The following is a 27264-nucleotide window of genomic DNA, read 5'->3' as shown; positions in this document are numbered from 1 at the left end:
ACATGAAAACACATATTGTTGAGTAATATTGTACAGTTTTGATGTGATTAAAAATATACCTAGGTATTTTACAAATTAACTTCTTGTATTTCTTATTCTGACCTTTAATATAAAGGACAATTTCATGTTATTTATCATTTGTGAAAATATCCTCTTTTAGGAAAATCATGATTATAGTTGAAATTTAACCAGTAATATATTTTATTCATATCTTTGTGCTTGATTTTGTTCAAAATAATTTGCATGAACATCTATAAAAATAATCGTAAAAAAATCACATTTGATGAAGTCGGTCTGAGTTAGAAATGAATATGCAGTATATTCCCATTAATGTTAAATTTTTGTAAGTGAGTATATTGCAGCACAAGCCCATACACAACTGGAGAGAGACAATTGCATAGAGTTAAATGGAACACATTTATCATATGTTTAATAAGAATTTGGAATCTGAGAATTATTTGCTAATATCAGCTATTCAATTTAGAGTTACGTTGGCACAATTCAGAACTTCAAATAACGCGTAACCAATAGAAATAAAATGAGTTTGGAAATATATTTGTAGAAACGATATATTTAGATATATATAGTCCAATGAACATTCAAATATTTACCCTCAACAATAGTTTGATTCGCTGAAAATGAAAATGATATTTAATGCTGCAAATCTTCTACCATAGAAATAGTATTTGTTTATTGATCACGTCATGAAATAAATTCCTGTAAACATGCAAATGTTACATGTCCTTGGATTACGATTTATCATCAAGAAAGTGATAAATGTTATTTCTTGTTAAATTAACTAATATTGGAAACAAAAAAATAGGTCGTTTCTTGCTGTTTTTTTATTTGAAAATGTTGTCAGTCTGTACAATTGATGATTCACATCATGCTGTTTATCTCCCGTCTTGTCAATAATGCAACGATTTTCTTTGCTTTTCGACATTTGTTATGAGTAAAATTTGTGATTCCTTTCATTAGGAAATAAAAAAACTTGGAAATTAAGTCAGTAAGGCCTAATTATTGCAACTGGTAACAGGGCTCCATAGCGTCAAGATGATTATCGCTTATATCAAGTTTTCATGTACCATACACTTTCTTTGTACCGCCTACAAATTTTAAAAACAAAAAGCATCACCGATAAATAAATGCACAAAACATAGCCATTTCATTCATCAATTTATAATTTCTAATGTTTATAGAAATAACGTATCGTTGTGCAGAATTACCCGACGCGCAGAATTTGTTGGCATGGTGGTACTTGCAGGAATCTATGAGGTTATTCGTGAAATCTCTGCAGAGGAATATATCTGGAAATCCTCAGAACAGTTACGAAGAGTAAAAGAGAAACCAATGTCTATTACGACTGCAGTCTAATAAATTCTAATCTTTTTGCAGATGATGAAAAGACATGGCAAAGATTATAGGTTGCGACTCGTCATAGGCACGGCAATGTGTCGATCTTAAGCATGGAAACAACACAGAATCCGTCATTATGCCGGGACAAATGCCAGATTCCTATTTGTCTAAGTTCTATCAATTGGATTTGCTGTCAGATTCTGATTTATCTACATTATTATCGCTGGCCTTGTTGCCAAAAGTAAGTAGTGGAACTGATATTGCATACTAATAAGATCACAATCCAATTTCAGTTGTTAGGCTTATTGAAAGTCATACGATATTTGTATGAATAATATTACTGTGATTAGGACCGAAAGCTGATTTATTTGCAGCAGGCGTGGGAAGTCAAAATTAAAGTCATATTAACAAAAGCTTAGATCTGCTTATAAGGAACACCCTTTTTGGACCACATGCTTTATAGACTTCATATCACCTATTTCTGGCAAAGAATCTACCAGTTAAACTAAATCACTTGATTTATGATGTATTTATCGTCATACGATTTTCAAAGATTATTTGGTACAACATAATGGGTAACGTCACCATTATTTAAATTCTCCACCATCAACAGCACATTATTTGCTTAGCCAACCTTTGCAAATGTGTTTGATTGTTGATCAATGAACAATACGTTTTTAAGCATGACATAAGATGATTTCGCACAAATTCTTTTCTTTCTCTCTTTCTCTCAGTAAACATGAGAGAAGATGGATATTGCTTCATAGTGTTCTTTTCTGAGTGTATTAGGTACATGAAACGTAATTTCCCTATATTTCTTAGAATTTTCAAGATCCCAATAACTTAAATTTTGACTTCTGTTGCTATATTAAGTGTTATAGCCCCATTTTCATTTCCCTCTTTGAAACATCGATGCGGATACAGTTCATTCTATCTCAGACTAAACATTTGCCATATCTAATGTTCCAGAAGCTTCATCATATTTTATTTTGTTATTCATACTACAAATCTCCGTTCTTCTCAGCATGATTTGTTTCAAATGTATAGTCCATGGGTCAGACAGTGTAGGTGCTACTGAATAGCGGGTACCAAATGACTTTCATACAAATTACAAAGAATGCTAAACTTACTGGACATTACAATTGTTATTTTTATCAATTTACACGAATTTGAATTTTTCATCTTTGTACATATTATGATTTGACGGTTTATGTGTGTTTATGCATACACTTGAATGTTTCAGACCTGTAATTGAGTGACTGTAGTCAACCATATAATTCAGGTATAGTGACAAAGAACCCATGCTGCCAAAACTAGCCAAAAGACTGAAGACTGACATCGGAACATGTATCACATGCAGTCAAAAGTGTCAACAAGCAACATGACAAAGTTCTGAGACATTACATCATGTCACACACTTTTTCACGCTGCAAAAATACAATACTTTGTTTCAGAACTCCAATACGGATCAATCATTCCTTGTATTATATTTTATTAGCGGAAATGTCGCAACGACTTTATGCATAAGAAATCCTTGGAGAAGCTACAAGACACAAACGGTACATGTGCGGAATATTTTGGGACTAATCCTGAACTCGGACATACGCAAAGGCAGGCGGACAATTGTACGTTCATTGTTTATCCTACCAAGTGCATATTTAGCAACAAAATGCAGTAAAAATGCGAAAGGAAGCCACAACCGTGCTGATAACACTGCTTGAGATATTGCAGCAGAATGGTGACAAATGAGTTGATTGAACAGATATAGATAGATAAACGAAATTTTGCCTTTTACGTACGTGATATAGGGGCTGCTGAAGAGCACTGCCATACATATTTTACTTTTTATTATATCAGGATTCTGATCATGCGGAGCAATCTGTTGAAAAAAACTAGAAGAAGAGTATATGGGGACAGAGGAGCAGCTAGATATGTATACCAACAATGATGCAGAAATGGATCTATTTGTTTGATGAGCAGTATTACACCTGTGGAATAAAATAAAGGAAGCACATCTTGAGCAGCTATGTCCAACTTGTCCCAGTGAACTAGATGACAAACATGTGCACATACCATCCCCACATAGAGAATTTCTAACAATTTTGCTGACTGACGAAACAAACGCCTATAATCACACAACTCGTGTACAGAGGTTAGTGTTGTTATTTGCCCACGAATTCATCTACGGAGGAATAGCGGAACAAATAAAGTTATCAGAACATAATTTCTTGGCATGGGCTGGGGGGAAAACACTTACTGGGAATGTTGAGATCATGCAGATCCCGAACAGTCAAGACATTTAGGGCATGAGATATTATATTCGAACCTGGATGAAACAGACACAGCATTGTCTAAAGAACTGCGTACACAGGAAACATTGTGATGCTTGTACTGCTCTTAAATACATACCCTGGAATTCCAGCTGAGTTAGCATATTACAATATTCACAGACAGGAAGAGTATACTTGTGCAATCACGGGAGACTTCAGTTCAGCTTTTTTCATACCGATCTGACATGCAGATGGATAAGAGACGATTCCTTCCATCCAAGCCATCCATTTTGCACCTGTAAACCTTAGGTGATAGAAAAGGTCCTCCGGGTATTAAAACAGAGAACACAGAAGCAACTAGTGCTAAACGTAAATACTGTACATGGATTTTTGTGCACCAGTGTGGCACAGCTAACCGGAAAATATTCAGACAAAGACAAGGACCTAATCCACGAACAAGGAAATAATTCTCATCACAGATCATCGTCCCTTATGACGAATGCTACCAATAGCAAGCAGTAGCAAAATGTACATGGAGGAAGTACTACAACACCCACTGGAACATTTGCATTGGTGTTTGGTAAATAGTGATAGAACCCTAAAGAAGACAGAGAATAGCTGACGAGGCATCATGACAAGCAAGTATTATCACAGGAGCATATCACGTTGTCATCTGCAACTATCATTGATGGTGTGGCACAAACTAAAAGATGACAACAGCACATTCACAAACGTATCAGAACTCCTGTTGGCAAGAACCCTGCAAAGTTGTCCTGTAAGTGTAAGAACTGATATGGTATTCGACGTGTACAGGAAACCCTCCAGCGAACAAGCGAAGACCAAGAGAGATGTAGATAGATAGAGAAAGGTGTGTGTGTGTGTGTGTGTGTGTGCAATGGTGGAATATCTTTTTCCAAAATAGTGGCAGCAATAGATTTAAAAAAACAAAACAATTGAGTCGTGTTCTGTCATCCCCAGCCAGAAAATAGAAACTGACCCATTTATTTGCAGAGAACTAGCAAGAAAAACACGAGCAAATTGGTGGGAAAGTACTCTGTGTGACCTATGGAGATGAATATCTTAGGATAGTTAAGGAAAATGTTGAGAACTTTGAAGCTCTTCAAATCAAGCATGAACAGGCAATTACAAGTCTGCTCCTGTACACCCATCTTACAGAACTCTCCTGCTGTAAGTCCGTGGACACAGGTGTGCTGATGTTGTACCTAGCCTTCACAAGCAAAATCAATGGTTACATCTACATTCGATGTGGTATAAAGAACAGAACTAAGCTCAACAGTATCAACAAGCTAGCTGATACAATAGAAAATCCATCTTGCGCTTCTTTGTTAGTCTTGCATGCATTCACTGGATGTGATAAGATCAGCACATAATCAGGTTAGGGCAAAGAGTAAGGCATTGAAACTCATTTGCTATTGTCAAGTATTTCTAAATGCTTTTACAGCACTGAAAGAGCAGTGAAACTTTCTTCATGCCTACTTTGCAGACCTCCCGGTGTCTATATGTATACTGTTTGCTGCTCGAGCTCCATTCTGTCATGACAATGAACTCCATCATCAGTTGTGGCACGCAAATAAAATAACAGTGGATAGCTGCCTCCATTTGAAGATAGTCTTTACCAACATACTCTGAGAGGAAGCTACCAAAGTACCATATGTAGACGAACTTTGGTATCAGATCCAGACGTGGCAGCTCCCCTGAACCACATATGAACAGTAGGAGAGGATGGAAAGCATGATATTTAATGGATGACTGGATATCCTCCACTTCAGATCATCCTGGAATTTGTATCATCTAAATGCCCATGTCCCTGTCACTTTCTTAGCTGCCAGTCCCTGTATAACTGACCAAAGTGTACAGAGGAGTGCAAGCTTCAGGACTGTAGCAACATGATGAATACATATGAAGATGATTCGATGCAGGATATACTTGATGACGAGGGTAATGAAGATGAAGCTGACTGACACTTGATCCCACAAACGAAAAATGAACTGATATATACATTTGTAGTCAATATAGTGTAATTAACTAACCGACAGTCGTTAATACGAAGATGCAAGAAATCATATACTATGTTATAATTACATAAATCAACCTATATCAAATAGTCACTATTTTTATTCATGCATTTTTCTTGCTTAAATGCAGTTTGTTGGAACACAACAAAACACCCACATGGATTATGATACTAAACTTGCAAATTGTCAAAGCATAGTGATTTTGATCACTTGCATAATTATATAATAAATATGGTTCCCATTCATATATGATTCGTCAAACTTGATTTTTTGGACGTTTCATTGTGGTTGCTTTGACAATCTGAATTGGAAATGGTAAAATAAATGACACGATCACCTTCATCATCAACAACATCGATTTCTGGATTGCTTCAAACAATACATTTAAAGCCTCAATGAACATTAATCCTTCTGAAACTCCATGTCTAATCCACTTTTCAATCTACAGAGGAATTGATGTTTATTCTTTTACAAAACCACCACAAAAATGTATATAAAGAAAATAAATTAATTGACAGCAAGTACGCAAGAAATGGCAGCTTATTGTGGTCTATACCATTATAATTCAAATTATTATGAATGAAATGGATTTTCTGCAATATCATTGGATAATACGGTCACCTGACATGGTTTATAACCTTCGGACTCGATATTACACGAAAGTAAGTTAATCTAATTATGTGCTAATGAGTTGAATGTTAAATAATCATGTGCGTATCCGTACATCGCTTATATGATCAATTAAGATACGATTAAGTACATGGTTGAAAATTACAGTTCAGTTTGAAGTTTAATGCAAATATACTTCCTCAGAAAACAGTACCCCTGGGTGGTAGATGAAACGCCAATAGTATTGGAAAATCCAGAGGGAAGTATAAATGCTAAAAGAATGTTAGTTTTTTTTTTTTTCTTTTCTCGAGCAAAACCATGTCGTATCAATTATGTGTTTAAACTTGAAAAGTTCCAGTGGGTAAATTCTAATAATTGCATATTAAATATACTTTGAAATCAGGTATAATTACGTAACTGAATAGTAAAGTCAAATTCAACAAAAATGTTTAATGAGAGTAACACAACTAAGAAACTGGAAAGCTGTCACCAGTACATAATATTCATTGGATTAAGACATATGTACCCCTGCAAGGAAACACTCGTTGATTGCAGTCTTGTAGCAATTAGATGCTGACGTTAATTTTTGATGTCTTGTTCATGGATCATTTCAATAAAATTTATCAGCAGATAATAGTCTTTTTCAATGTTAAATAAATTAAATAATGATAGGAATCATGGAGTGACCCCAAGAGACGAGAGTTGAAGAGTTGTTTTGTATTAGTTTATTTAGCATTTTATATATGTCATTACCTAGAAAGGGTGTTGGACTTCACATGTGCTACTTCTGGTTTTGAATTTGACCGCGCTCTGCAGTTATCTAACAAGTACTGTCTTCTACTCCAATATATAACTTCCGGTTTTTTTTTTTTAACCACGTGACAATACTGAACCAATCAGAACTGAAAGACCTTATCCGCCGACGAATCAGATGTGGCAAACTGGCAACCCTCATTATAGTGCAAATCTTGCGATATCAACCACCTATGAATAAGGTTCAATATATTTCAGTATATAAAACCTTCTCACAACTTATATCTTACTCTGTACAAAACTCAGAGACAAAACTCTGTATCCTAATTTGTCTATATAGTTTACAGTAGCAGAGCAACAGTTCTCTAATGGATAAACTGAGGCAAACCAATGACAGAGTATAATGATACTAAAAGAATTGCAGTTCCTGTGGAGGTTGTAACTCTGCACAAAACAAATTGCATTACTCAATAAATCTAACAGTTTTAATCTAAAGTCAGTATATTTAAGATATTACTTTCGTCAATAAGTTCACTGTGACTTCATCTGAGTGTAAATTTTTTTGAATCGTACACCTGTAATATCGAACCATCGAGATCATGGGTCACAAACGAACGAAAATGGCGTCCATAAGAACTTGACTTGATCGTTGAAAAGTTCGTTTACCGCGAAACACGAACAACCTGAAACTTCATGTTTAATACACGTGTCGTGATGTTTTCATCAAGCAACCGCATGATGGAGAAAAACATCTGGTATTAAATGAGGCAACACATACATGTAATTTGGGAAAGAAACTGTGCTGAATGTAAAATGTCAAACCTTGACAAGCCAAGTGTAATATAATGATCAACATGGTAATAGCTAAAACTTATTGACAGAGATTTCCTACAGGCATCGTAAATATGGGATTAGCCAACTAGTAATTCAATATAATTTGACTCCATGGACCGCAGGAAGTCTGAGAACAGGCCTATGAAGTGGCGCATTATCGAAAATAGGGAGAAGTTCCTTAAAATTCATGTAACCACAAAGCAACTAATTTGCCACAACTACATGCTCTTGCACTGCCCAAGGTCCAATGAGCTAAACATGTATCACTAATGTCTTAAAGAAACATCTCTAATAACAAATGTAGATTTCACATGCAGTAGTAAATATCCACCCCAACCCCATTATGGTGCACATCTGGTTATTCCTTAGTCTATGACAATGGTCTGATAATATTTTGAGTTAAACCATTAAGCTTACGCATTTTACAAGAATAATTTTTACATTTTCAACACTTGTACACAAGTGAAATCATATGAGGATTTAAACTTATGTGTTTAATTTGTTCGCACTTTAAGAAAAAAGGAACAATTAAAATTTTGGTTTGGATGGGTTTTCTTGTTTAATCAGTTAATAGTACGAATCAGGAAACAAGAGAACTATTTCAGTTTCAAGAGGGTTTCGGACTTGACAAGTTTTACTGTACCAAGAAGAATGTAAGGGAATTTGTGAACCTACAATCCTGTACAAAACATTAGGAATATGTTAAGCTTGTAAATGCTCGTTTATTTCAGCGATCTGATTGACCATGCAAGGAAATGGGGTATATTTGACAATGTTATGTAGATTAAATTAAAAGTAAAACTTCGGGAAAAAGGAAACAGTGTTCTAAATTATACAATCACGTGCAAGTTTACCGGGAGATACATAACTTTTAATATAGATATGTTGCGCTGGAGACAGAGACCATCGCAGTTACCATGATACTAAAAGGTGGAGAGAAGGGAGGATAGAGGAAAAGATAGACCTACATACAAAGTGGCCGGGTATTATACTGCAATTCTAAAATTATCTGAATAGATTATATCCAGGTAAATATAGTAGAATGTCTCAATTATAGAGACAAAACAAACATACCATAATCCATAGACAATTGTATTTGTACTTCAGCATCTTTTGCAGATAATGAAAATTTGTTATAATTATAGGATGTAATCATTCACAACAAATAAGCCCACGTGTCGCTCTCAGGCATTAGAAGATCCAAAATTATATCAGTAAGCCATCGACACATAGCAGGTTCTGATTTATCTCAGCAAATATAGATTTCCAGTTTGTTACCAAACTAGTTTGCAACTAATTAATCACTCGGATGTATCGTACAAATAACACTCAATTCAATTAAGGCTGCTGGATCATCTTCTTAAGAATATTGATGATTGATCTTCACACGTAATTGAGTTCCTTTACCATTTATGATAGACTTAAAGTGGAGAGTGTCCATGATACCGACATAGTTGGTGCTACTGTACTTTCAACAGCTTTTGCAACCGATCAAGCATTATGCTATCGCTTTCTAAACAAAGTCATACTGTTTTGTTTCCATACGGTTTCTAATCGTTTTTTTTTCTGACTGTTTCTACCCTTGTGTTCCATTTGTGGTTGTTCACTTCATCCCGTGTAACCGTTTTGAACTGTTTCTACCTTCGCGTACCATTTCGGATTGTTCCAGGGCGTTTAAGTACCTCTACTACATCCGGTGTAACCGTTTCTAATGGCCTGGTTATTGTACCTTTTTCGTCTTTGTAACGTTTCGGACCATTTCTTATTGTATCGTTCATAAGCAATGAGTTTACAACTGCAGGTTTTGTTTGTTCTAAAAGCTTAGGAGAAATGCCATTTATTCCTGTAGTCTTGAATTTTTTTTCTCTTGACATTACCGCAACGAATGCGACCTTGTAAAGTGATCTGCTGTAAGAATTAAAAGAAAATTGGATTCTCTGTAGAAATGACATAAATGTTGACGTTTAATACTACTTGTGCACGCTACGGTTGCGAATGAGACTGATCATTTAAAATCAACACAAACAGTGTAATCGTGTCAAAAATATTGGAAAAGACTAGTGATAATTTTCAGGTAAATATTTGGAAGTCGATTTGTTCAATAAGGATATAAAAGTCTACTCATCCTATTTGTCATAAGTTTAATACTTCTGAATGGTTTCAGGAAAATGTTTCAACATCACTCTATCATGTCCAGTATCATAACTATATTGCTGGAAAATCTATCATACTGGAACGATCAAGTTTTTGTCGATTTTACAGTGTTAAAATGTTGGCCTGTACTGTTTCAATACTGCTTGTGATATATTCTGATGTTGTAAAGCATAAACAGTGTGTCTAATGCTAATTTAAATCTCAACAGACTGAACTTTAAGTACAAACTTACGTTGTTTCATATGTCTATATTAATGGACAACAATCTGGGATACATTTTGATACATACAAGGTATATAGGTCTGGTAGAGTCGCCAGGCACAATAAATGTTAAAATATTATAATAGTACGTTTAGTGACTTTAAATGATTAATGCACTGTATATTGACTCGTTGTGTTTGGCACTTATTTCGTTCGAGTTTGTCTCTCGTTGACAATGCAGGTCCAAATTGGTCTCTTTAGTCGTTGTGTTGTTGGCCCATTTTGTGTCCTCTTATGCTATATAATGTAATATATTCATTTTTAACAACACGCTATTAAGTGTTGTCGTGAATATCTTCACAACAGGTCTCCAAAATATAGAGTAATTCCACTGACAAATCGCTAGTGTAAGTGCGAAACGGAATCCACCCGCCATCATACTTTGGAGCGTTACTAGGGCGTTGTCAAGTATCATTCGGACCATTTGTGTGTTTCCCTCGCGAGTTTACAACCAAGATTTGTCCCACCAATCTCTGTATAAGACCAATGGGTCGCAACGGTATCAGTACCAGTCGTATGTCGTGTTGTGGCTGACGTATCCTGACCTGCAATGTGTACACTTGAGGTAGAAGACCAAACTACGACCGCGGTATGATTACTCTGGAGATCGCAATATACTGCAGCTAAATATAAAATTTTCAACACTACATAATATTCCAAAAGATAAAAAATAAACGTACAACATATTTTTCAGTGCTTGAGATTGATATCAGTGGACTTAACCCTGCTGTAATAGAGAAGCTACAGACACTATTGCTTGTTCTGCATCCACCCAAACTAAAATGTGAACATAACATTAAGACTGATTCTGCTTCGGATGTTAAGGCAAGAATAAGTAATTGGTCAAGTTAACAATAGTGATCTAAAAAAAGCTAAGACACAATAACAGAGCCAGGATGTAGGCCAGGCTGCTGTCTAAAACACTGAACATTGCCAACAAGTTTAGGAATTTCCAAGTGGAATACTGATGTCATAACATAATTCGTAACAAAAGAATTATGAATGGAATGTTAAAGACTGAAATTTCATTCTTTATTTATTCTTGTACTTTGCACAGTTCATTTTTATTATTACTAGCATTTAATAAATTGTTGAAACTTAAATAAGCCTCCTGTTATGTGATTAAAATCCCAAGATGACATCAAGACAAAGGTGGAATTGTGCTGATTCTTAAGTAAAACCTCGGGAAAGGCACTACCCAACGTAGGCCTTCAATCAGATTACACGTGAAAATCGATCAAGTTCAATTCAGCTGTTTCAAAGATCAATAAGTTTTAGAAGAAACTGTGGACAAAGCTGGTAAAGGGAATGTCCAAAGTATTTGCTTGCTCTTTACAATTTATAAGGATAATGACACGACAATTGAATTTTCCCTTACTAAACATGCTAATGTCCTCCTCCCAGAAATTAAACTTCTTCTATCAGTAAAGAGACAATATTGATTATTTTGCCACCACCAAAATAGAACTCAATTTACCATAATGAGTAGGAATTCCGGCTTTGTCAAATTACGAAGCTATATAAACTACTAAATCCTGACAATTCCTGATCACTATGACGTCAATTTTTCGTAAAATGGCTCTAATTGTCATAGACTGTGTTAATGTTGCATTATACTTTAATCGAGGTGGCAGTTAGAAACAAAAATAGAGATCATGGTATCCACTTTAAACCTATGTTTCCTGGAAAAGAAACTGCTAATGACTACCGTTGGACAGATGATTCTGATGGGAATTTAAGGGCTCATTATGTTTTCCAGTAGTATAGCTTATGCCCTATTTTATTCAAGTAAATAAATAATTCACGTATGAAGTAAAAACGAAAATGACTACCCATTAAGTAGAAGCTTAATATTGATTGAAAATTGTCTCTCCTAGCACATAGTAATTGTAGGAAAATAAATGCAATTTTTTCCTCATAATTCTTTCCTGAATTTGTTGCAGACATTTATGCTTTGGTCATCTGGATTAATACTAAGGATAAAAACACTAGCAACAAAGTTCCGAGAGTACTATACAAACAGAACACAAAAGTTTGTGTGGTAAACTTTCATACCATGTATTTTCCCCTTCGTATACGTGCTCATGACCCATATTGAATACAAACAGTACGTGTACGCAATTTACCCGAGAACAATGTTACGGTCATCTAAATCCCCAAAAACATTTGGAAATAATAAGGCAAAATTTATCTAAAGCGTAAATTTGTATACATTGTTCAATTATTCTTTACCAATGCCGAGCCTTAATGTTTATCTCATTAGTTAATATAGTACTGTAAACCTATTTTCATTCTTGATTAGATTCTTTCGTGGTCTCTGATACTTTTTTCAAAACCAACCCTCTCCGCTTCTGAAGATACATCATAAACTGTTTATTCACAAGCACAACACTGTGTTAATCTTAGGCACTGAAGCAACGTGAAATCTCTCAATATGCCATCCAATAAGCTCAGATTCTAATTTATTGCAGTTTTCATTGATTTCTTTTGTTGACATCCATATTTGCAACCAATTAAGCGATGGAACAGAGTTTTACGCAAAATACGACTATATTTTAATTAAGGCTGCTAGATTTTGTGTGAGTGGTAATGACACGTTTTGATAAAAAATATTTCTTATTCTCCCTCCAGGCACGTAAATTCGAAAAGAAACGAAAACTTACAAATACTTAACGTGTCTCATGGCGATTTCAGGTTAACTCAAGCCGGTCAAATGACAGCTGCAAAGACAACTCAAATGTGAGAAAGCACGTAAGAGACAACTATAACTCATCTAAGAATCATTTTACCAGGACATTGGTCATTTTATGTTACGAAGATATGATTTGCTTTAAACACGGCACGGAATCATCACGGGCTCAGTGAACTTGTGTAAAATACTCCATCAATAAACAAGACATCACCAGCTTACGTTCTTGATTACTCGACTGTGATATTAGTTATCGCAAGACAAGCAAAACCTGAGTTGTTCATTTCCATCTTAATCTCAACACGAAGAAAAAATTTAAGATGTATATTTTGATAAAGTGTCTTTGATAACAAATAGTGTTATAAGGCGATATATGCAAATTGTTCGTGGAGTCACTGTCGATTATTGATAAACAAGATGGCCACAATCGCTATCCGGCTTGAAGCAGCTGTTCCGTTTTTTAGTGCCATTTTCATAATATTTGTGCTTGTTGCCTGTCTTCATCTACGTTATTGTGTTCATTATGTATTAGTTGTTCAATTCGTATCTGTTTCTTCATCTCCTTGTTTTGGAAATGAGAACAATTAGACTTTTTCTCAGCTGTCTTGCTCCACTGCTTTTTAACAAACCACCATCACATGATACTCGCCAGTCAACCCGTTTATGCCATGATGGACCCTTATTAATTGCTTTAAATGATCATTCATTGGCTCTCCACACTTCACTGTGCTCTAGACTAAACGAACTGGGACTACATTCATCATTACCTAAATGTAAACAGAAGCGAAAAAAGAAACGTTGTTTCAAAGCTGGCCGGCGTAGAACAGTAAGAAAAAAATCCAGTTATCTCCCTTATTTCGGCTCAACAATGTAAAATAATTTCTACCGTTAATTTAGATAACCTAATTAAAATCCATATTAATTCGTCAACCTTTGTGCCAACCATCCAAGAGATACATCTGCGTATTGCATTATTCAATGCCCAGTCAGTAGGACTACAGGAAAATCGAAAAGAAATAGTTAATTTTATCAACGACCAGAATATTGACGTCTTTTTCCTGACAGAAACATGGCTAAAAACATCAGGCGATGAGCCCAAGTGTGCGGATCTAACACCCACTTGTTACTCCATGAAGTCGTTCCCCCGTAACTCTCGCGGAGGTGGAATTGCTGTCATCACAAAGAACTCCATGATAAAACGTCTTAACCACACCACAACATTCAATTTCGACCACACAGTTTGAACTAGTCCAAACCACACTCACACTGAAGCAAAGGTCAGTCCATTTTTCTGCCTATACCGCCATCCTCCTAGTAGAAAAAACAAGCTGACTGAATCTCTCTTTTTGGAGCAGTTTCCGAATCTCCTGGGAGTATGGAAATTGGATAGGTGGCAACCTGATTATTCTTGGAGATTTCAATTTTCACTTTGACTGTCCCGGAAACCCAAACACACCAAAACTCATAGATTCCACTAATGTTTTCAACCTCAAACAGTCAGTTAACCAACCCACCAATAAACATGGTCACATTTTAGACTGGATTCTTCATAGACCTGATGATAACATTCTACGGACCTCCCTGGTATCCCATGACCTTGCATCAGATCACCTCTGCATTATATGCCATCTTGACGTATCAGTCCCTAATCCTCCACCTTTATCTGCTACTAAGAGAAACATCCGAATGATTAATAGAACCAAACTAATGCATGACATCCAAGCAAACCTAACAACTTACTTACCTCCTACAACAGACCAACTCGATAACTGCCTGCGTTCAATTGCTCGACAAACATGCCCCAGCTGTCAAGTGCAGAGTATCAATTCAAAAAGTGTTCTCCATGGTATAGCAGTCTTAGGGACCAGCTTCGCACTGCTAAAAGAGACCACCGTAAAGGTGAGAGGTTTTGGCTCTCCACCAGACTCACTATTCATAAGCAAATCTATGAAGCCGCTAAGATGAATGTCACAAATATAGTCCATGCAGCGAAATCAGCCCACTACGCTGCTAAAAGCATGGAAAGTTCCAGCTGCAAAGAGTTCTTAGAGATTACTAACAAGTTAATGTCAAGGAACAAATGTACACCACTACCTTCTCTCCAGTCGACCTTCTGGACATGTTTGCAAATGTCTTCCCTGTTCAATGTACAAACCATTAGAGATAAGCTTGACACCACAATTTCAACTGACTCGTCGTCACCATACAGTTGGGATACATAATTTGAGCTGCAACCATTAGCAGCATTTGAACCTGTCTCCATGGATTTCGTACGTACAATCCTGATGAAGAGTGCACCAAAGTCATGTGAACTTCATCTAATTCCAACATCACTGCTACTTGAGTGCTTAGATCCAGTATTGCCTTCACTAACTGATGTTATTAATACCTCTCTCTCATCAGGGGAATTCCCAGCATTTTTCAAAACTGCCATTTTAAAGCCTCTGCTGAAGAAACCAATACTAGACCATAACGATTTAAAGAACTACCGCCCAGTTTCTAATCCCCCATTTATAAAACAAATCTTGGAAATGGTTTTTCTATCCCAGCTTGTATCTCATCTGAATTCAAACAGTCTTTTTTGCAATATACAATCTGCATATCGCACTTTCCACAGCACTGAAACTACTCTTTTAAAGTAGTTAATGACATTCTCCCTGCGTTGGATAGCGGAAAGATTACAGTCCTCACCCTCCTTGATTTGTCTGCAGCATTTGACACAATAGACCATGACATATTACTTCACCGTCTCTAGCATGTATTTGGCATTCATGATACAGCCTTACAATGGTTCAAGTCCTACTTGGTCAACAGGACACAAATTGTATCTGCAAATTGAATACACTCCAGCCCAGTTGATCTATGTTGTGGTGTTCCACAGGGGTCTGTTCTTGGACCTGTTCTCTTCATTCTATACACTCAGCCACTCTCAAGTGTCATAGATCATCATCCAGTGTCTCACCAATTGTACGCTGATGACACCCAAATATACAGATCTAGCCACCCAACTGAAGTTGATGCTACCATCCAAGGTGTAGAGAGGTGTATTTCTGATGTGAAATCATGGATGACATGTAACTAGCTGCAGATGAATGATGATAAAACTGAGGCCATTCTGATCACAACACAAAGACTTTCTCATTCACATCCTTTACCTCAAACAATAAATATCAGCAACACCATCATTAAATTCAAACAATCAGTGCGAAACCTAGGTGTTACTCTGGACAGTACTCTCACATTGCACCAACATGTCATGAACATATGCAAGGCTGCATATCTTGAGCTGAGTCGCATCAGCTCAATTCGCAAATATCTTTCAGTTGATGCCACTAAAACACTTGTGTGTTCATTAGTACTTTCAAGACTGGACTATTGTAACTCAATTATGTCTGGTTCATCTCAATATCTGCTCCAGAAACTTCAAAAAGTTCAAAACATAGCTGCTCGGATCATACTTAGAGTACCACGATCAGAGCACACCTACCCGCTGCTCTGTACCCTACAATGGCTATCCATTCGATCCAGAATCAAACACAGAATTTGTTCTCTCTTCTACGTTTCACTGTCGGACTCTAGTCCAACATACCTATCCGACCTCACCCATGTGTATGCACCAGCAAGATACTTACGCACCTCTTCTGACAATCGTATACTCATTATTCCCACTATGAAAACAAAGTCATATGGACAGCGTTCTTTTGCATACCAGGGCCCAGCAACGTGGAATGAATTGCCCACCGAACTTAGACACAAAGGCACAATCATCCCATTCCTGAGTGCTTTGAAAACTCACTTATTTTGACTGCAAGAACAAACTTAAAGACAAAATAATGTTTCCTGCCTTAAATATTCTCAGCATGTTTTTTATGTTTTCTAATTTCATGGTGTTTGTTTTTGTAATCATATCATTATATGCTTTTTATCTTATAGGTGTTGTCTAATGTTGTAAAGCGATTAGAGCTTCTAAAGATTAGGCGCCTTACAAAGTCCTCATTATTATTATTATTATTTCATTAGACATATTCAGTCGCGTTGATTTATTTTGAGCAGATTTATAATCAGTCGTGTCTGTTGCACACTGCCATGTATATAAATCTTCAAAAATGCATTAAGTATATAATGGTGGCAAGAGGGTTTGTGTACAGATAAATGCAAAGCTGGATGTATGCAATTATTGCAACATGCATAGATATTGCCTTAGTTAAATGTTTCATCGTTAATTAAAGAAATACTAAAATATGGAGTGGAAATAACAAATAACAAAATCAAAGTTAAGGCCAGGAGGTGAAAATACACAAAGGTGGTAAATGGTGAATGTCCATTGCTCAATTCAAAAGGTCGAGGATCCACGTGTGTGGTCCATTTGAAGGGACCGATCAGACATTATTGGTATACGGGTCTGATACAGGGGAGGGGGCAAAAGTCTTCAAGAGGTCAAACACGGTTGAACAACGAGGGGTAAAAGGACCATTCGGTATGAAGCAGATGATTCTGGTAGAACAGCGGGTACTGCGATTCACGTCTTGGAGGGTCTTTCAACACAGCTAACCATGTACTTCACTCCTTTAGGTTGTGGTAGTTACTTAAATGACAACTAATGTATTATTTGACCAGGAGATCAACAAATGAGCTGAAGGTAAGAAGCCATATGCTGCTTAGAAGGTGGTGGATGTCAGAACGTTGGACGCTGAAGCCAGGAAACCTCTTTGATCGACGCACAAATTGTCGAGTCTTCTCTGATAAGAGAACTCATGTGAGCTGTGTGGCAATTCAGCAGGTGAAACACATTTTGTGTGACTGAATAAAGAATGGCATTTTGTTGATGCTGGGCACGTTATCTCCAAGAGTTCTCGGTGGTGTATTGTCGTAACAAGTAACGGTATCAGAGCAGAGATTGTGATTGAACTATATGGTGCCGGTCCGCTATTCTTAAATGAGCCCTGTACTGGTTAGCGTCAAATGCCTCCTGAAAAGGGTGCGACTTGTTTGCCAGAGAAACAGACAGAGTTGAGTTGTGAACAAGACTGTGCGTCGGCTATTGTTGGAATATGATTATTTCCAGTAGGTACTTTTAATTCTGGTTCTGATACAGCATTGCATGAAAGGAACCAGACTACAAAGGCACAAAGTATGAATATACGGCAATTTATTTTAAATAAAATTAATAAATATGGGTTAAGTACTGAATTTGGCTTGAAAGAAGTAAATAACACCGTGCAAATAATTAAGATGGCGCAAGCTGAATCATTTGAAGTTGTGAATTCGGTGATAAATATTCGCCAGAAATGAACGTGGCAAGATAAAAATGTAGTAATAAGGTAGATAATACAGAGCTGAAGGTAGAAATCTCCAAGAATTCGTACCGACGGTGAAACAGCACTAATAGAAACGGAAATGTGCGAGGACGTCTTAAGTTGATTGGACTCCGACAGGAGTTGAAGAAGTAACTGACGACTGTAAGGGTTTTGAGCGCCAGTGCTTGTATCCAAGAGAAGACTACTATTGTTTGGCTCTGTTTTGATTGAAGCAGACGACATTTTAGCACTATTACTGTTACATCAAGCGCCGATAAATGTAATGCTATTTCCCCCCCCCCTTTGGGCTGGTTGATTTCTCGAGGCAGCAGCTGCGGACATCGACGAATTCCACTGTTAGTCACTAAGAAGCAGCTTCACGCGCATTACATGTATGTGAACTCAATAGCATACCTTTGGCCAGCATTCAATTTGTCCTCATAATTTCAAAAACAATTATGACTTAATTTTGAAGATGGGAAAGGATCAAATAAATGATATATAAATACTTTAAGAGATAAAATCCCCACCATCACTATGATGATGACAGATGTAATAAGAAGATGATAAAAATCAATGTGATTGGAAAATTATGAATAAAGTAATCATTAATGGAAAAGTGGCTTCGTAGTTCAAAAACTTGTATCATCTGGTTTTAAATGGAACAAATAAAGATATTTTTGAGGAAGTATTCTACTAGAGCAGTAAAAAATAGTTTATGTCCTGGTTGCAGTGCATTCAAAAGTTTCCATGGATATTTTATTATTGATTTTGCCTAGCACAAACAGTTATGAATGCCCCTTATTAAAGAACGTAATATGGATGTTTTTCATCCCAGGATCAGAGATCACGCCTTGACCATAAGCTTTATTAACCTTTCAATGTAATTAGGCATCTTTGGATTATACATTTTGTGAGGGAGCAAATTTCTGTCGATCTATGAAGAACACATTAATTTGAGACCAGAGAACAATTAATTAGATTTATGGAGACAGGTGCTTGTTAAATCGCTATACTTCAAGAATTTCTAAATGTCTGGTCGGGACGGTAGTGAGGCTAGTTACACTTTTGTTTATATAACAGCCAGACGGACTCTTAGGGATACTGTTAAACTTCGATTTGATAGTGGAATTGTCAAAAATTTAAAATTTGCATAAACCGTTAGTCGCAACGTAGAAGGTGAAATTGACCCCAGATATGGCGCCTAGTTATAAAAGCCTGTAAATATACTTAATCCTGATTGATTACACTAAATAAGGGGCGTGTTCCGTACACGAAATTTCCTAAGAGTTTAAATATCGCCACATCGAAAAAATCTAATTAGTCTAAGCTTTGCTGCAAGAGTAAACGTACAGCGGACTCCGTGAGGAAATTGAAAGATATTCTCTCTCGTAAAACACTTGTCCAGAGGACAGAAAGTTCAACGGTCACAATTAGGATGTAGGAGCGAGAGAAAAAAACACAAGGTACCTGCGCCAAAATTTCCTGAAATTCGTTTATGCAAATATAATGTTTTGCTTGAATAATTTGATAACATGTGCATGAATTTAGTTTGTTTAAGTTTGTGAATCAAATCTCTTGATATGAGTATAACTGTGTTGAGTTTATATATACTGTATATGAATTCGTACAATAATCTTCTTTAAAAAAGACTGTCGAATTGTTCGAATTTGTCGTCTTGTTTGTATAGGAATCGGGTATTCTAAGAATTTATGTACAACCTTTATGGATATGATTTACGGGAATCCGTTTAAATTCACCGATCTTAAATGATTTCACGTATGATAAAGACTTGAATATGTGTATTTGCTGAAATAGCGTAATTAAGACCTGTAATGAATTCATTCATTCATTTGTGTAATTGAGACGAGAATGGAACTGTATAGCCATTAGGAAGTACATTAATTTTATGAAACTAGGATTGTTTTGGTCTGCCATGCTTGGCCCAACAACATAGCCTTTGGTATCTGTTTGAGTGCCAATAGTAAGATCTGATAACGAGAAGGGGAGGAATAATTTATTCCCAGTAGGACAGCCGACGGAAAATTTAGATCGCTTTTTGTTTATTTTAAATGGGGAAAATAGCTCTTTCGACGTATCATCAGATTACCTACGCACTGACACAATCAAGTAGCCGTGTATCTACATGCTTACATAACCACCTACCCACACAAAGAAAGAGGACCGAAGGGAGGCGAAGCAGTAGAAAGGTTGTAGAGAATAAAGAAAAAGGAATGAAAGAAACGGCGAAAGGAAAGAGAACATCTATAGTGAAATTGGAGGGAACCAGAGCTAAGCAGTAAAACAGATCGGTTATTTTTATAATTATATTTGTGTTTTTGAAATTTGGTGAAAGATTTATTCCAAAGAAGTGTATCTTCCTAATGTATTGTATTATCTCCAGTGTTTATGTAATTGATTAAATTTTGGTTCTTTTCGGACGGGGGGGGGGGGGGGGCTCGTGTCATTCTGTTCTATATATATCTGCTCAGATCTTTATTTATTCTACCTATAAGTTTACTCAGTCCGGGTAATAACAATGAGGGCGATCATCTCCTAGATAACGAGAACCAAAATAAAGCGAACACCTTGAAAGAAGGTATAATCCGCCAATCAACCTACATCCCTTGCAAGTGAGGGGTGTACCTTTACACATTTATATATTTTACGTTGGTTAAAATTAAGTTGTGTTTGACTGAAAAGTTTGCTCTTATATCAGTAACCCTCTGCAAACTATGGTCTCAGCGTGAAATCTACAGTGACATGCAAAAGGTGAATCTGAAATATTATGCTTCTAATAACTAAAGTTTTCCGACTATATTATTTGTTCCAAACTTCTAAATTTCAGGATGCGCATTTTTATTATCTTTAATAACCCCACGAACGCCTGTTTACCATAATTTCGGCAAAAACAGAAAAATGGCTCAATGGCGATTTACTCGGGGTTATTCACAGATGATGATATCTTAAAAATAACTGAGAAAAGACATACTATATATAATTAAAAAAATCCTTCCCAGCAGTAGTATGAAATTAGAAGTTCTGGTGTTATATTAAGCTGTTGATTGGTATTATAAGTGCTCAATAGCTCCAATTATGCATGGATTTCCACCGCTCACTCACCAGCTATTACAACAAAATCTTTGTCTGGAAATGAAACTGACACTACAGAAGTGTTACATGTACTTTCCATCTCTGGACTTAATTAGAAATAAAATTCCACCTTAATAAATGAATCAACCAAATTGACGAGAACGTTTAATATGTTTGTGGAAGAACTATTCGGCGAAGAAATAAAATTGCTTTGCCATAAGCTGAAATATCTAAGTTAATTTGAAACAATTTGAAAGGATAAAAAACAAATGCATGGAACACGAAACGTTAAAAGCAAATATGTTCCAAGAACTGACAAATTGTTACAGAATAATGGACAAAAATTATTGCGTTAACAAATATGCGAACAACGCATAACATGACACCTCAAGTACTAAAAGGGAACAAATGGTACAATTTAAACTGACGAAAAATAAAATAAACAACGGATTCAGCAGCTTTAAATCAATCGTTAATAACTAATTAGTTTGCCACAGCTGTCATGGTTTTGGTGTACACAAACTAAAAAACGCGCAACTTCAAGAAACTATTTGTTCTTCGTGGGAAAAGCGTACTTAAATATTGCTCTTGTTCTTGTTCGTCCTTCTCGTTCGAAGATGACTAAAGAAACTGTTTAGGTGTCTGTGACTACGTGAGTGGCTGACTGGGACAAATGGTGCTCTGAACTGTCTGTGGCACATTTGACTGGAGATGCCGCTTGAGTTTGCTTGATAAATAGAGGAATTACTGCTGTTCAGAAATTTAATCTACTCGCGCTTCTGAGCTGCCTCTGCAATTCTCATCAGTTCAAAGTCTGAAGCAAGAGCAAGAGACTGTGTCATTGAAGCGATTCTGAGATGTTAAGGAACATAAAATTGCTCGCTTTACAAAGTAGGTGCTTGTAACAGGTTTGTATTCTTCTATGATGTGGCGGGGGCATTGGTAATGATACCAAATACATTCATTTTATAAAACTTATGGGACTAAATCGTATCATCAGGCTAAACCTATTCAGACATTTGAAACTTGAAATATTATAGAAAAATCAGCAGTCTGCAGTAGTAGCACATTTTATCTGCAGCAATACTGACAATTTCGGGACACTTGTAAGAACCAAAATATTTGGGAAGAATATATCAAAATATTGTTTCTGTAATCAGTGTAAGCGCTTTATATAAATAAATCTTACTTCCTGCGAAGACCCTCCTCCACCGCAACGCCTACCCCTCCCTTCGTTGCATTCGTTACGATAAGATCCAGTGACTTAAGTGATATAGATATCGATACAAAAGCAACTGAACAACTATGGTGAATCAATTTTCTGGTCACAGCGTCAAAACACAATCCAAATAATGTGAAACACTTTCTGAATTGATATTAAAGTTTTTTGGTTTCGTTTGCGTTCAAATTCTTAGTAAAAGAAAATTAAAAAAGAAAAAGCTCCGTTCAATTTTCGACAATGAAAATAAGATAAATCAACTGAAACATGAGATCTCTTGTCGACGTTACAATGACCTAAAAACAAAACGGTTACCCCACCACCACAACTTATTAAACAAATCTATTCAACATACTGTACGCCTTAATCGTGTGATAGTTATTGACAATGAATGAAAAAAGACAAGAATTCCTATCAAGTACTATGAAATGAATAAGATATTGCGGATGATCGATACAATTTCATACAAATTCTTTACATGTCCATGCAAGAATGACTTGAAATATAGAAATTGCCGAATAATTACCAGACAAAGGATATGAAAAACAATTTCTTCAAAAATTGCTCTGAAAAAGATGCGCTTTTTCAATATACTGTGAAATGGAAAACTGTTCAACATTAGAAATGGGATCACAATAGTTGACACTGCATGGTATTATGATTCAAAAGCACACTTCACGTAGAAACCAATCTCAGTTATCTATTTCTTGGTCTACCGCGTCTATAGCCAGTGGCAAATCGTTTAAATGGTTTTATTATCTAAACCTACTGACCTTAAATTTAACATCGTTGCATTTTGAAATATTGGAACTCTGTTATTATCTTATCGTTGAAATAGGCATGTTGCCAATGAGTTCATCAAAACCTTGTTCGATGCATGTACCACCCAATCGATCATGAAATATCCTCTGTGAATCACTGCTCCCACACCAGTACTGTTTTACCTTATTAGAGACCGCTCGTTTGAGCGTCTACGGCTTCGAACCCCGTCCGAGTCATAGCAAAGACTTATATAAAAATTGTGCTAGCAGTAGCCTCGCTTGACGCGCATCATTAAGAGGTTAGTGTTAGGACTGGTCAGTTTGGTATCACGGTTATGTGACTGGGTGGGACATGATGCTGCATGTCTGCTGCGTGATGCCCCCGTGATAGACATCACTATAAACCGCCACACTACAGACATTGTAGCGACGTGACTGTGAAAATTGTGAAAGAAAACAATTATATTTATTATTTCAATGTGAATGGATACATTCAATATGCCGGTAGGTAAATTGATTATGTCACTACAGCCAGCAGTTTTATCTGTTTGGCACGTGTCACAACTGAATATTACTTTCCGTCAACGATCGAAATTGCATCCAATTTCAACTGTATTTTTTAACAAACCATCTCTTTATGCAGAGGCGTAGCTATGATATTTTGCGCCCGGGGACGAACTTTAAAATTGGCGCCCCAGCCCCCTCCCCGTTTAATCACATTTTTGAATATTACCCTTGTTTGCTTATTATAATGTAACGTTGTAAGCCTCATTTTGGCGCCCCTGTACCTTGGCGCCCGGGGACATATGTACCCCCCTGCCCCCCCCCCCAGCTACGCCTCTGTCTTTATGCAGAGGAAGTCGGTTACAAATTATAAAAAAAATTAATTGAAAATTAGTAAGGAAGATATTTAATTGCGGGGTAAACGTTATATCGTATACATCAGTCATGAATTGAATCACCTCATGCAGTTTAGCTGACAGTCGATTTTATATGAAAGAAATCTGTACTCTGCATATTCATCAAGAGAAAAGCATTCAACCAGGGATGAAGATGCTGGATTTCATCAAACATTGAGACTATTGTACGAATATGTGGAATTACATAACCATCATATTTAGTCCTGGAGTATAAACTAAAGCAAGATGGCAGACGGGCAGAAGCCATGTTGTTCATGGTCTACGAAGTTTTGCGTGTAAAAAAACAGTGATTTTGATTGATAAATCCTTGGTCGGAACAGGCGCGTTTGCATTTGGAAATCCTCGTTTCTTTCTGAAGCGAGTCGTATAACTTCGATTTTCAAAAAGAGACTCGCAGGTAATCGTAATAATACTTCAGGAGTTGGTCATTCTTTTTGGCGAACGAACATCTGGTTAGGCGTGCAAAATAGAGATCCTTATAACATAATAGGTTTTCAAAATAATTCTAAGCAGCGATATAGCAATCAATAAAAAAAAATCATACAATTTTAATTTGTAATATTCGTGCAGCTTTATAATAACAAAAAAAAAAAAATAAAATAAAACCCTGAAGCAACCAGTCGATTTCAATCGACTTAATCGACTGCTTACGTAGCTGTTAGTGGTGGCAAGTCATCTAGTATTGTTATGTAAATGAAGTTATTTTGATTATTAACAACCAGGAGCTTAAGGGCAGTACACAGTGATCATTATTTACATCCGGGGGCATTTTCCGATTGGCACCTTTGGTCAGTGCAATCGAACATCACGTGACCTTTCTTCTACAAACCTGCACCTTGGATATACGTAGTCTAGGTTCTGCCCAGAATGTGTATGCTCAGAGAATTTTCAGATATTAGTGTGCGGAAAATTGGCAAAAACATAACTCTATTTCGGTTCGGTGAATCCAGCGGTTACGTTTTCATCTCATTCCTTCAGAAATCATGACGTGTTAATATACATAACGTGAATTGTCCGAACTTCCTTTGAAATCGAAATCTAGTCAGGAAGATATTTAATTGCGGGGTTAAACACTTTGTTTTATCAGATCAATGTTTTCTTTATTAATTTAGCTTATTTTGACCACGATGTACAGTGCTTACTAGCACCCCAAATTTTGGGACGCTTAGTTTTCGTTTCACTGAAGTCTTTTAGTCCAAGGCCCTGATGTGGCTATTCACTGTATAGTGACAAAAGCAGAAGCCGGTGGTTACCCCCGGAAAGGAAAATACTCCACTAGTGTGCGCAGAGTAAAAAGGGGACAATTGTAGTAACAAGATAAAGTGAACAAGGGAAAATAGATCTATGTCAAAAACGGTATGATACCTTTATGGAATCATTTGCAAGAATTCAGTAAATTAAAGTTCACAAGTAAGTTCATGTTTGAAAAATGAAACTTGCCAAAGTTTCGTCAAAGAATAAATCATTTCATTCGAGTCGAGTTCGCGACGTGGACATGAACTTATTTTGTATATATGGTCAGTCATATGCCCCATCCCTGAAAAACAATTCGTCTGCACCGATCAAACATACAAAAACTATAACTATCCCACATGCAGACTCTTCGTTTATTTCTCTATATTGGCACGCATTGTATGAAGGTTTGAGAATTGCACTCTCCTCAAAGTACCATACTCAAAAGTAAACGAAAACACGTTTCTATAAAAGTCTCTTAAACGCTTTGTGAAAATAAAATTTAGACCAGATCTTGACGTCATTTTTGTGTAATGACACAATGTACAGACCAGAATTCGACGTCATCTCTGGTTAGTTACGCAATGTAGAGAAGAAAAAGGCAGGAAACCTCTCCCGCAGACGACTGATAATGCTGCACTAAATCTAGTTAATATACATTCTTTCAACTTTTTGCTCGAGGTAGCAAAGTTTTGTATCTGTGGGAAATGAAACACATCACAAAACACCTCTTTTTACCAATACGAAACATGAAATAATGTATTTCATTCAAATAAAGTACATTAAAGAAGATGTGTGAAACATGCAAAATCGTTAACTTATTATATAATGTAAATGTACACTTACCCAGAAGAGCCAATTTGATGGCTGAGAGTCCATTGAGATTGATGGCAACCTTGAGAGCGGGGTTTGTAAGGTCGGAGTACCACTTCTTTGCGTTCTGAGAACTCGACATGGTTAAAACTATGTTACGGTTCCCGAGATTAGGGTCAACTGTCAAGTGACAGCCAGAAATTCCATCCCGAGTGCAGACGTTGTTATATCTGTAATAGGAGAAGACATAGTCATACAGTATAATATTTTCCTTGTCATGAATTTATGATATATTAATTAGGTTATAAATAAGGCTAAGAGAAGAAGATGTAGTGTTGGAGATGAGAAGAAATTCAAACCCAGAAAAGCCAGCGCTTAAAGTGGATTTTGGTATTTCAAACGCTAAAGTCGGATGCTTGTTCAGTCGCCCAATATAAAAACTCCATCACGTTCGAATATGTTGAGTACTGATTCTGGTTTTATTAATATTTAAAATATTTTTAGCACGAAAGTTTGAAGATAATGTTTGAAATGAATAATATTTCAAACAGGTGGATTCTTTACTCTTGGCATTTTGTATTGGCTTAAGGTAAACTCCTACCTGTCATATTAATGGCATTGTAAATCTTACAGTTATATACAGTGTGATTGGTAATTAAAGTAGTCCTTATTTAGCATTTATGACAAGTGATATGATTGGAAAGGTATCAAGCATGATTATGAAGTTGTACACATATATAATTGGCACCTAAAATGTTTGTAAAAGACATATTACCATCCTCCCGCACTTTGTCCCACAATCACCCAAAATATGTGTCCCAAGAGTCAGTTTTCAGGACCGTGAGAATAGATCCAGGAACCAATTTTAACTACATATCTAAATTCGTTTTTGCATGAATAGTTAGGATATATATATATATATATATATATATATATATATATATATATATATATATATATATATAT

At 36.3% G+C, this 27264-nt stretch overlaps 1 protein-coding gene across 1 annotated transcript in view; it reads right to left on the bottom strand.

The window, feature by feature from the left end:
• The window catches only part of LOC149785785 (uncharacterized), a 398918-nt gene extending 372394 nt beyond the window's left edge, over positions 1-26524 (bottom strand). Inside the window, exon 1 of the mRNA XM_089979704.1 lies at positions 26332-26524. Within this exon, the coding sequence (XP_089835830.1) occupies positions 26332-26440 (109 nt within the window). The 5' untranslated portion in view covers positions 26441-26524. The remainder of the gene's footprint in view (positions 1-26331) is intronic.
• Between the last annotated feature and the right edge of the window lie 740 nt (positions 26525-27264).

Source organism: Sinohyriopsis cumingii, chromosome 13, assembly GCF_028554795.1.
Source record: "Sinohyriopsis cumingii isolate HCF-2022 chromosome 13, ASM2855479v2, whole genome shotgun sequence".
Classification (NCBI taxonomy): Eukaryota; Metazoa; Mollusca; class Bivalvia; order Unionida; family Unionidae; genus Sinohyriopsis; species Sinohyriopsis cumingii.
Note: the sequence above shows the minus strand (reverse complement) of the source record. Positions and strands in the feature narration are given on the sequence as shown.